This window comes from Dromiciops gliroides, chromosome 1 (genome assembly GCF_019393635.1).
Source record: "Dromiciops gliroides isolate mDroGli1 chromosome 1, mDroGli1.pri, whole genome shotgun sequence".
Taxonomy (NCBI): domain Eukaryota; kingdom Metazoa; phylum Chordata; class Mammalia; order Microbiotheria; family Microbiotheriidae; genus Dromiciops; species Dromiciops gliroides.
This window is the reverse complement of record NC_057861.1, coordinates 635,278,573-635,289,968: the sequence shown is the minus strand read 5'-3', so window position 1 is coordinate 635,289,968 and position 11,396 is coordinate 635,278,573. Positions and strand designations below refer to the sequence as shown.

The 11,396-nt window shown below is 42.0% G+C and overlaps 1 protein-coding gene across 4 annotated transcripts in view; it reads left to right on the top strand.

The window, feature by feature from the left end:
• Positions 1–488: 488 nt before the first annotated feature.
• Positions 489–11,396, top strand: part of KDM8 (lysine demethylase 8) — a 32,479-nt gene continuing 21,571 nt past the window's right edge. For 2 of the 4 annotated variants that reach the window (XM_043975227.1, XM_043975223.1), the window contains exons 1-3: positions 489–626; positions 6,003–6,557; positions 8,717–8,883. In XM_043975227.1, the coding sequence (XP_043831162.1) occupies positions 6,072–6,557; positions 8,717–8,883 (653 nt within the window). In that variant the 5' untranslated portion in view covers positions 489–626; positions 6,003–6,071. Of the gene's footprint in view, positions 761–6,002; positions 6,558–8,716; positions 8,884–11,396 lie in introns of all 4 variants that reach the window. The other 2 variants (XM_043975225.1, XM_043975224.1) reach the window with 2 other exon arrangements.

Below are 11,396 nucleotides of genomic sequence, written 5' to 3'. Positions count from 1 at the left end.
GGAAAAGAAACAAAAAAGCATCAGGAAGAACTGGGGGAACTTTTGAACTGATTTCATTCAGGGATGAAGGAATCAATTTTCCTAATTAAGTGATTTGCCTATTTTCACCTGGTAAATGTCAGAGGCAGGATTTTAACCTAAGGCTTTTGGAAGGCAGATTCAGCTGCAGGGGAACTTTTAGCACATACTACTTAGAAAAAGTGGGAAGAAGGGGCCTCAGAGATCACCTAATCCAAGTACTCATGGGGAAACTGAGTCCCTGCGAATGACCTGCCCAGAGGTCATTCCTAGTACGTTACACTACATTACATCTAGTAGGTGGAAGAACTGGAATTTGAGCCCAGCCAGGACTTGGTGAATTTAAAACCAGTCCAAAGTGGTACCTTCTTTCGAAGGAGCCTCTGACATTCCTTTCCTGAAGCCCCCGATTTCTCCCCGCCCCTCCAGAAGATGTTCCTCCCTCTTCCGAGTGGGAGGGGTAGCCTCAGCGAGGCGATCGATCTCTCGGCATTCTGCTAGGAGCGTAGTCTAGCGGCTGAGTCGAGCTCTGAGTGATCGATACACTTTCACGTGCTTGATGCCAGGAAGGACGAAGAAGGACAGCCCTGGTAAGGGCCAGGAACCGGGTAAGGATGATACAGTGAGGGTGTCGGAGCAAAGTATGTGGGCCACAAAACCAAGAGGCCACAGCTGAGCGGGGAAATCATGACTCAGAAAACTGGAGATTGCGACGCGTGCGCAATACTTAAGACTAGCTTCGGTAAGGGGGCACGCCGCGCCTGCGCGGTAGTTAGGCAGTGGGCCTTCGTGCACCTGCGCAGTGTACTATAAGTGGGGCTTGATATGCCTGCCTTACGTTGAAGAAGCTTGTGGTCGGGGGAAGGGCGGGGAGCGTCCGCTAAGAGGCCTGCGTGGCTGTTCAGGTTTCTGCGGAGTTTCCCTCACTAGCTTGCGTTCTCCAGTTGATTTCCTCCATGGGCTTGGGTGTCAGGAGAAGCCTGTTTCCTGGGGTCTGAAGCCGGTCTGGACTGAGACTGCTTCAACCAGAACAGAGGCGGGGTTTGAATCCCAGCCCTGCTATGTCGAAGCTGTGTGTCTTTGGGGAAGTTCCTTCCTCTCTCTGGACCAAAATAAGGAGACCTCGGAGTTCATGGAGAAGGGCCCCTCCCTCATTTTATGGCCTTCCCTGTCCCCCTGCTCTCTTATTACCCCAGTCTAAGGGTGCTATGAAATAACCATATGCCTGTAAAGGGGAACTGCGACTACTTGTGCGCCCTGTGGAGTGCAAGAAGAACATGGGGGGGGGGGCTTCAGAAGTGTTTGATACTTAGGGAGTGTGAGGAAAAAATCCATCCTCTTCTCAATAATTCTCAGGAACTCAGCAGCGAGGTGACAAAGGCTTTATTTTCTTCTCATGAGGAGGCACCCTAGTGTGCAGCTAGTAGGTGCCCAGAAAGGGGGCTCGAAGGCCTTGTTTTATACCCTAGTCCCTAACACGAATGGACCTTCTCCCTTTTCATCACTGGTCGGGGTTACAATCTACACGGTAATCGGAATGCAGTTTTCCCACCCCTCTTCCTTGTATGGGCATAACTCAGGAGTGGACCTTATATTTCCTTATATGGACAGAACTCTGGAGAGGACCTAATTGAGACCAGGGCTCCTAGAACCATGTGACCTTGCTAACCTGAGGGGGAGGAGGGGATCTGAGACCTTTGTCTTACAAACAGGTCAGGGGAGTATGACTGACTGTTACATCCACATTGAGAGGAGACAATTATCCATTTCTCACAGGGAGCTAGGAATGTTTAACTTGGAGAAAAGACTTGGAGGGAACCGTGGAATCAACAAGCATTTATTAAGAGCTTACTGTGTGCTAAGTCAAGTCAGCAAGCATTTATTGTTTACTGTATGCTAGGTGCTGTGCTAAGTGCTGGGTCTACCAAAAAAAAAAAAAAGAAAAAGACCCTAAACTCAAAGAGCTCACAGTCTAATGAGGGAGAAGACTTGCAAACAACTCGGTATAAGGCAACAAGTCAAATCACCAAGCATTTATTAATCACTATATGCCAGCTGTGCTAAATGACAAAGGAAGGAGTTGAGAGAAGAGGGAACCATTCCCTGCCCAAGAAGCTTATAATTTAATAGAGGAGATAACATACAATCAATTGGGTACAAACAACATAGACTGTTGGGGATGCTCTTAGAGAGAAGGACGCTAGTGTTAAGGGGAGGGGTAAAGGTTTCATAACTCAAGTCGGGACAGAACTAAGAACGATCTACTTCTCCAGACCTCCTTCAATTTAAGGGAAAGTTTGCAATAACTTGTAGCTTTCAAAAAGTGGAATGGGCTGCCATAAGATAGCTACCCACTTGTAAGGGGGATTCCTGTTTATGTTGGGCAAGATGGCCTCATTCTTATAGCATTGTCTTCTGGCTCTTGCAAGTTGGCAAACCCAGTTTCTGAAGCTTAGGCCACCCTCTATCCTCTTCTCAGTTTACTGACAACTGGATTCTCTTCCTTTAAACTTCAAACTCAGTCCCACCTCCATGAATGAAGTCACCCCTGAAAGCTTCCTCCTCAGCTGAAAGTGACCTCTCCTATTCATGAAAGAATCTTGTCTTTTGCTCTGGTCAAGGTTTATTTCTGACTGTCCTGTTCCCCGACTCTGCACTCCCTTTTTTCACTATTCCCTCCTTATCCCCTTCCCCTCCTACTTTCCTATAGGGTTAAATAGATTACTCCTCCCAATTGGGTGTGGATGTTATTCCCTCCTTGAGCCCACTCTGGTGAAATTAAGGTCTTTGAGCTAATTCTGTGTTCTAAATTTTTCTTCCTCCCTCCCTCCTCAACCTTCCCTATGAAATCAAGCAATTCAGTATGTCATACTTGTGCAGTTATGCAGAACATCTTCACCGTCCTCAAAAGTGTTTTGCTTTTTACTGCTCTCTCCCCCAATCTGCTTTTCCTTCCTTCCCATCTTCTCCCCACCCCCCTTTATCCCTCCCCTCCCACTTTCCCTCAGGGCAAAAATATATTACTATACCCACTTGAGTATGTATGTTAGTCCTTCTTTGAGTCAATTCTGATGATATTACGGTTCACTCACTCCCCTACTCCTTCCCCCTCTTCCCCTCCCCTCCATAAGCTTTTTTCTTGTTTTCTTCATGTGAACTACCTCTCCCCAGACCATCTTTCCCCTTCCCCCTCCCCCAATCTATTCCTCCTACCCCTCAACCCTATTTTAAAGATGTCATCATGGGTTAGTTAGGTGGCACAGTGGACAAAGCACCAGCTCCTGGACCCAGGAGGCCCCAAGCCCAAATCTGGCCCCAGACATAAGACACCCCACCCTGTTTGCCCCATGAAGAACAAAACATAAATGCTTTACAGATATCATCCCTTCATATTCAGTTCAGACATGTCTTCTGTGAATTGTTTACTGAGAAAGTTCTTAGGAGTTTGAAGTATTATCTTCTCATGTAGGAATGTAAACAGTTTGATCTTTTAATATCCCTCATGAAGTCTTTTTCCTGTTTAACTTTTTATGCTTCTCCAGGGTCTTGTATTTGAAAGTCAAATTTTCTATTCAGTTCAGGTCTTTTCATCACAAATGCCTGAAAGTCCTCTTTTTCATTGATGTTCCATTTTTTCCTCTGAAAGATTACAATCAGTTTTGCTGGGTACATGATTTTTGGCTATAGTCCCAGTTCCTTTGCCCTCTAGAATATCATATTCCATGCCCTCCCATCCTTTAATGTAGATGCTGCTAGATCTTGTTTTAGCCTTATTGGAGCTCCACAGTATTTGAATTCCTTTTTTCTAGCTGCTTGCAATATTTTCTCCTTGACCTGAGAGCTCTGGAATTTGGCTATAATATTCCTGGAGGTTTTCCTTTTGGGATATCTTTAAAGAGGTGATTAGTGGATTCTTTCAATTTCTATTTTGCCTTCTACTTCTAGAATATCAGGGCAACTTTCCCAGACAATCTCTTGGAAGATGCTGTCTAAACTCTTATTTTGGTCATGGTTTTCAGGTAGTCCAATGATTTTCAAATTATCTCTCCTGGATCTATTTTCTAGGTCAGTTGTTTTTCCAAGGAGATATTTCATATTGCCCTCTATTTTTAAAATTCATTTGGATTTGCTTTACTGTGTCCTGGTTTCTCATAAAGTAACTAGCTTCCATTTGTTCACTCCTAGTTCTTAGGCAATAATTTTCATCAGACAGCTTTTTTATCTCCTTTTCCATTTGGCTTTTCAAGCTGTTGACTTTTTTCTCATAGCTCTCCTGCATTGTTCTCATTTCTCTTTCCATTCTTTCCTCCACCTCTCTAAATCTTCCTTCTATCTCTCTTTCTTTCTCTTCAAAGTCCCTTTTGAGAGCTTCCATGGCCTGATACCAATTCATCTTTTTCTTGGAAGCTTTGGATGTAGGGGCCCTGAGGTTGTTATCCTCTTCCGAGGGTGCACCTCAATCTACCTTGTTGCTAAAGAAACTTTCAAAAGTTCTCAACTTTCTTTGCTTGCTCATCTTGCCTTTTTTTACTTGACTTTTAGCTCCCTCTTACAGTGGGGCCCTACTTGCCAGCTATACTGTGTCAAGCTTTAGAGGGTCCCAGGTGTTTTGGTTTGAGGGAGGGCAGGTTTTTCTCTCGCCTGGCCTGTTCTCTGGTCTGAAGGTAACCTCAAGCCAACTTGCTAGTTAACCAGCCAGCAGAGTGCTGTGGTGGTTTTTAGCTTCAATGAGCCTGAGAAGGAAGGACAAAAAAGAACAGTAGGATCCTTAAGATGTTTCCATCTCGAGCACCTAAGTAATTATCACATAGCCTTTAGTCCCTCATTGTCCCAGCCACATATATACCAGTCTCCTATGGACTGTGCCCCTACAAGGACTTTCCTTACCTACAAAAAGCATCCTCTCAAATATTTCCAGTGTTAAAAGTCAGTGAAAGAAAGAGGGAAGGTGAGGGATGGGATGAATGAATTAAATATAAAAGCACTTGTTAAATTCTTACTATGTGAAAGCATTGCGTTAAGTGCTAGAGGTACAAATCAAAAATCAAGGCTGTCCTCACTCACCAGGGATTCATATTTTAACAGGGAGAGACAACACATATGGGGAGAGTAATACGGTGTTAAGAGCATGAATTTGTAGTCAGAGATACCTGAAGTCAGCTCTGATGCTTTGTGGCAACATGGGGAGGACTATTTTCTCCTTTGTAAAATGGGAATTATACTTGTACTCTCTTAGAAAATTGTGAGGAAAGCACTTTGGAAACTCCAAAGCTGATATGAATATGACCTGTTGTTATGTCCCCTTGAGAGTTTATAAATGTAGTGTTAGTGTAGTGGCAAAAGCATAGAACTGGAGAGTCAGGAGACCTAAGTTCTAGCCCCAGTTCTGGCTAGTTATTCAAACTAGTTGTTTGGCCTTGGATGTGTTTGGGTTTTTGTTTTTTTGTTTTTTATGATGTCTCATTCTCCACTGTAAAAACCAAGGGATTCAATGACAGTGATCTGTAAGGTGCTCTCAGGTCCTGAGATCATATAACTATATGTCCCTAATCCCATTGGGGGGGGGGGGCTGCTCACTCTTATAACTTGTTCAGTCAGTCATTTAGTTGTGTCCAATTCTTCATGACCCGATTTGAGGTTTTCTTGGCAAAGGTACTAGAGTGGTTTGCTATTTCCTTCTCCAGCTCATTGTACATATGAGGAAACTGAAGCAAACAGGGTTAAATGGCTCGCCCAGGTTCACAAAGTGTCTGAGGTCAAATTTGAACTCAGGTCCTTCTGACTCCAAGGCTAGTGCTCTATCCACTGCACCACCTAGCTGCCCCAAATCCAAGTGTAAGAATGAATGAAAAGGTATTAAGTGCTTAGTGTGTGCTAAGCACTGCTGTGACTTAACTGTCAGTCCATACTAAGTTGTAATGAAGACATTAGTTAGTGTAAAGAAGGGTTTTTTGTGGTTTAAAAGTTTGTTTGTTTCCTCACAGAAAATTCATGAGGATCATCACTGCAAAGAAAGAATTCTACCAAGCAAGCTGAGCCATCTTGTGGGTCAGATGTCAGAAGCCAGGCTTTCTGACATTAAGATGTCTACAACATCTTCCCTGTCAGAAGAACTCAGGGCCTTGCTCCCACAGACCAAAGAGGGCCTCGAGTTAGACTTCAGTGAAAAGGTTGAAAAAAGTGTAGTGGCATTACTTCATCAAGCTAGAGAGCTTTTCTATGAAGGCAAAAAGAAAGAATGTCTGAAGACAAGTGAAATCATAACAGATTACTCCTGGGAAAAACTTAATACTGGAACTTGGAGGGATGTGGACAAAGAATGGAGACGAGTTTATTCTTATGGGTGTCTTTTGAAAGCGCTTTGTATGTGCCTTAAGACGGATGACATAGCAGAAGCAATAAGAGTCTGCGACATGGGTCTGTTGATGGGAGCGTCCATACTGGGAAACATTCTGGTTAAGGTGGTCAATGTCCTTCAGAAGCATCTTCAACATGGGAAAAGACCTTCTGAAACAAGGGTTGAAGAACTGAGCAAAAAGGTATTAATTTGAGAGATTCTTACTGAATTACATGTAAGAGATGCTAGCATAGTGGTTCCTACCAAAGCAGAATCCCAGATCTTTACCAGGCTCAGTGTTTGTGGCCCAGTGACCTGAGCTGTCCATGGTTGATGAACTAGAGAACATGTTATCTTGAGGCAGACATTGATTTTGCAAATGGAATATCTTAGTCCATTTTCTTGGTTTATTTGCAATTTCTACAGCAGCAATTTTCCATTACTTTTTTTTTTATGTAGCATTTATGGTCTCAAAGAGAAACACCTCAGACACACTGTAAGAGGAGTGAGTTGCAGCTGCTTTTAGTCCATTTTGTGTACACCTCTTTATTGGTGAGCTGGCTGAATTATCACTCACTTTTCTTGTTACATCTACTTCTCTTTTGTTTCCTGTTGTTGCATTTGTCGTGACAATGGCCACAAACTAACTTTTTCTGACTCATGGATGCTGTCATTTGAATATATGGAATTTTTTGAGATGCTTATATTATTGCCCCAAAGATAGGTTACTTTAGTTAGCAATGTGTTTTGCCAGAGAATACCTCCAGGCAATGTTTATGGGTTGGTTTAAATCTGAGTTGTTTCAAAGTATCAGAATCATCCTACTTACATTATTTTCCTAGCCCTCCACTAAAGCTGTAGTAGATATTGTACCTGCTGCTGCTGCTGCCTAATGGGTCTCAATTCAAAAGATCAGTCATTCGTTCAAAAAATATTTTAAGTGCTGTGCTCTGAGAAATATGAGAGATATGTACAACACGTTTCCTACACTTAGGGAAAGACAGCAGAAATGAAAAAATTAAATAATAGCTTAAGTCAGAATGTGACTAAGTGCTGAAGTGTATGGTGTAGATTAGAAGTGTAATAGAAATTCAAAGAAGGAAAACATGACCATTGGAGAGTAAGCTGGTCCTCAGAATGTAGAATGAGTAATAAAGGAATTCGGCCAGCTTTTATAATTGCCTGCTATGTTACAGGAACTGTGATAGGTGCTGAGGAAAATACATACCTTAATAAGAAGTGGTTCCTGGGGCAGCTAGGTGGCACAGTGGATAGAGCACTGGCCCTGGAGTCAGGAGTACCTGAGTTCAGATCCGGCCTTGGACACTTAACACTTACTAGCTGTGTGACCCTGGGCAAGTCACTTGACCACAGTTGCCTCACTAAAAAAAAAAAAAAAAAAAGGAATAAGAAGTGGTTCCTGCAGTCAAGGAGCTTATGTCTGATAGTAGAAAAGGAGCTTGAAAGATAGACAAAGTCTAAAAGGTAATAGAATAATGAAAACTAACATTGATGTAATAACAACCACCATCACCCTGGGAGGGAAGTTCTATTATTATCCCCATTTAACAAATGAAGAAACTGGGGCGGGCAGAGGTTAAGAGACTTGTTCAAGATCACATAGCTAGTAAGTGTCTGAAGGATTTGAACACATCTTCCTGACTCCAGACCCAGTGCTCTATCCACTGAGCCACCTGTTTGCTCACCAGAAAGTTAGAAAACCTAGGTTCAAATTCTGACTCTACTATTTACCTTTGTGACCTTGGGCACATTAACTTCTGTGGACCTCAGAGACTATGTATATAAAATGAGGAAGTCTTAAAGATCCCTTCCTGAACTTTAAGGCCTAAAGGAAGGCAGAAAGGACATGAGAAGGTATTATAAACAGGACCAGGAGCAGAAACCTAGATCCTGACATGTGAAGAAATTGCACTGATCCAAATGTATGTATCATAGAGAAAAATCCATCCTTTTTTTTGGGGGGGGGGTGAGGCAATTGGGGTTAAGTGACTTGCCCAGGGTCACACAGCTAGTAAGTGTCAAGTGTGTGAGACCAGATTTGAACTCAGGTCCTCCTGAATCCAGGGCCGGTGTTCTATCCACTGTGCCACCTAGCTGCCCTTTCCATCCTTTTTTTAATGAACTTGACTCTGAATATTGTTTATATCTCTGACCGTTGGGAAGAGATGTAGGACATCTGATGCGTGTATTTCTTGGGAAGTTTATATGTTTGTACAGTAGTTTTCCTTAGAAATTACCTTTTCATTACCTCCATTGCTAGGAAATAGGTACTTTCTTAAGTTGGTATAAACTATGTATAAATACAGTTTGTTGTGGCTCAAATTCTGTCTTTATATACAGAAAACCAAGAGTGACCATACATTGGCTCCAGCTGTAAAATTAGGAACTGCAGTACCACAACTACAATGCCCTTCACTTGAGTTTTTTAGGAAAAATTATTTGGTTCCACAAAAGCCTGTTATTTTGGAGGGGATTGCTAACCACTGGCCGTGCATGAAGAAATGGAGGTAAGTAGCCAAAGTAAATAAGTTGATGACATTTTCCCCATTTCATTCCTCCCCAGCATGTTGATGAATCTTTAGTCTGCAAACCCAAACCTCAAAAGTCTTAATAAACAAGTTACCACTGAATCTAAGAATTTATGTTTGTGATTTAAAAAATCATGTGGGGGCAGCTAGGTGGCACAGTGGATAGAGCACTGGCCCTGCAGTCAGGAGAACCTGAGTTCAAATCCGGCCTCAGACACTTGCCACTTACTAGCTGTGTGACCCTGGGCAAGTCACTTAACCCCAATTGCTTCACTAAAAAAAAATCATGTGGTTCCTTTATTCTATAACAAAAGCTGCAAGATTATTTTAAACTTTTTTTCCCCCTTCCCATAGAAATATATCTTGTGAGTGTTTACACTGTAGGTCTCCTTTATGCTAATTCAGATACTTATTAGCACTTCACTGCTCTGTGCCTCAGTTTCCCCATCTGTAAAATAAATATAATAGTACTTGCACAGAAGTGTTATGAGGGAAGTACTTTGTCAACCTTAAAACATTATCATTATTTTGAGGGGCTTTCTCATATAATAGAAAGAATATCACCATAAAATGTCTAGCAACACACTCGATCTACATTCTGAAGACCAGCTTACTCTCCAAGTATTGGAGAGATTTCTTACCTGTAAACTATCCCCTTGGTGATGAATTCTTTGGCCATTGAAATCCATGGAACAAAGCAAGATACAAAAAGGTCCTCAGTCCCCTGTGACCCTCTTCTGCTTCTGCCATAACAATGGCAGAGTAGCAGGGACAAGGGGCAGAGCATGCTAATAATCACTTTTTAGACATTAATAAGATTATGAACATGAATTAGATATGCTAAACGTGAGGTCCTTGTCCAGTGATCAAAGAGTGGGCATACTGCTGGAGGACCTAAATCATGCAAATTTTTATATTCTCCCTATAAATAAAACCAGAAGGAAGAAATAAGTTGCAACTAAATAGAAGAAGGCTTGTCTGTATTCTTTAGAGGGCCAAAAAAGTGGAGTTGCTGGAGTCGGTTTTATCTTATGCCCAAAGGCAAACAGGAAACATTTTTTCATGGGATATTGATCATCTCATATTGCAGTACTCATGATAAGTAACTGCAAAGAGACTACCATAAAAATAATTAGACCTTACATACTGACATTATTGTAGAGAATAGAGGTAGAAAAATTATGTGAAAAACTCTATATATGGCTCTCCAAATTAAATCAATATACACTTATATCACCACTAGAATTACTGCTTCAAGACAAAGATTAGAAAAAATGAGGTTAGTGAGAAACATATGGGAAAGCATGGCTCAGGAGGGAGTGAGAGAAGCCAAAGACTTATAGACTACACAGAAACTTCTTGACTTTATGTCCTGAACACTTCAAGAAATGATTTTGTAGGTGTTGGACACAGCGTCAAATAAAAAAAGAAATTCATTTTATTTTAACAGACAGGAAAATATTCATTATTGATGTGTTGTTTTGCTTCCCCTTCTGGTGAGCCATCTCCCCATCTCCTCCCTGGAGACCTAGGCAGTCCTTGAGAATCATAGCTCTACCTGTGATTTGGACTTACTTTGGAATAGAAGTGAACTTGGTGTTGCTATGTGTTTTTCAGGAGCTTTCCCAAAAAAAAGAATTTTGTATTAGGGACTGTTAGAGGCATCCTCCCTCCCCCACCATACACTGAGTTTTCTACCCAACTTAGGAACAAATACAATCTTCCACACCTACAGTACTTTCTCCAAAAGGAATTTGCAGTTGCTAGAGAGATAACACTCTCTGCTTCCCATTGGGACTTCACAGTCTGAATAACTAACTGATCATTATCTCCTCTAATAGAAAAGATCCTGGTTTGCTTCCCTCATAGCCTGATTTAGTCCATTGCTGCCCCTCTTCTTTCCAGAAAGCTAACTCTAGGAACTGTTGATATCCAGGGATTCTTATTTCTCCATGTAGTTCCATCCTCATGGTAGTTGGAGGTAGAGGTCACAGTTTGCTCTTCCAAACCATGGATCTGCATTTTGTTGCTTCCCTACTTACAGTGCTAAATGTTTGATCCTCTTCTAAGAGAATGAGGATGTGAGGTGCCTTAGTAGAAAGAGCACTGGACTTGGAGTCAGGAAGTCCTGAATTCAAATCCTGCCTTACATATTTACTAGGCATGTGATCCAGAGAAAATCACAGATCCTTTCTCTTGGCCTCCATTTCCTCAGAAGCAAATGGAGATAATAGCACCTACCTTCTTCCCACTCTCTCATTTATCTTCAGTCTCTCCTGTCTACTGGCTGCTTCCATATTGCCTTCAGACATGCCCACATTTTCCCCATCCTCAAATAAACCTCACTTAAGTCATCCATCCCTACCAGATATCATCCCATATCTCTCCTTCCTTAAGGCTAAATTTCTTGGAGAAGGCCAACTACAAAAGGTACCTCCAGTTACTTCCCTCTCACTCTCTTCTTAACTGTTTATAGTGTGGCTTCCTCATCA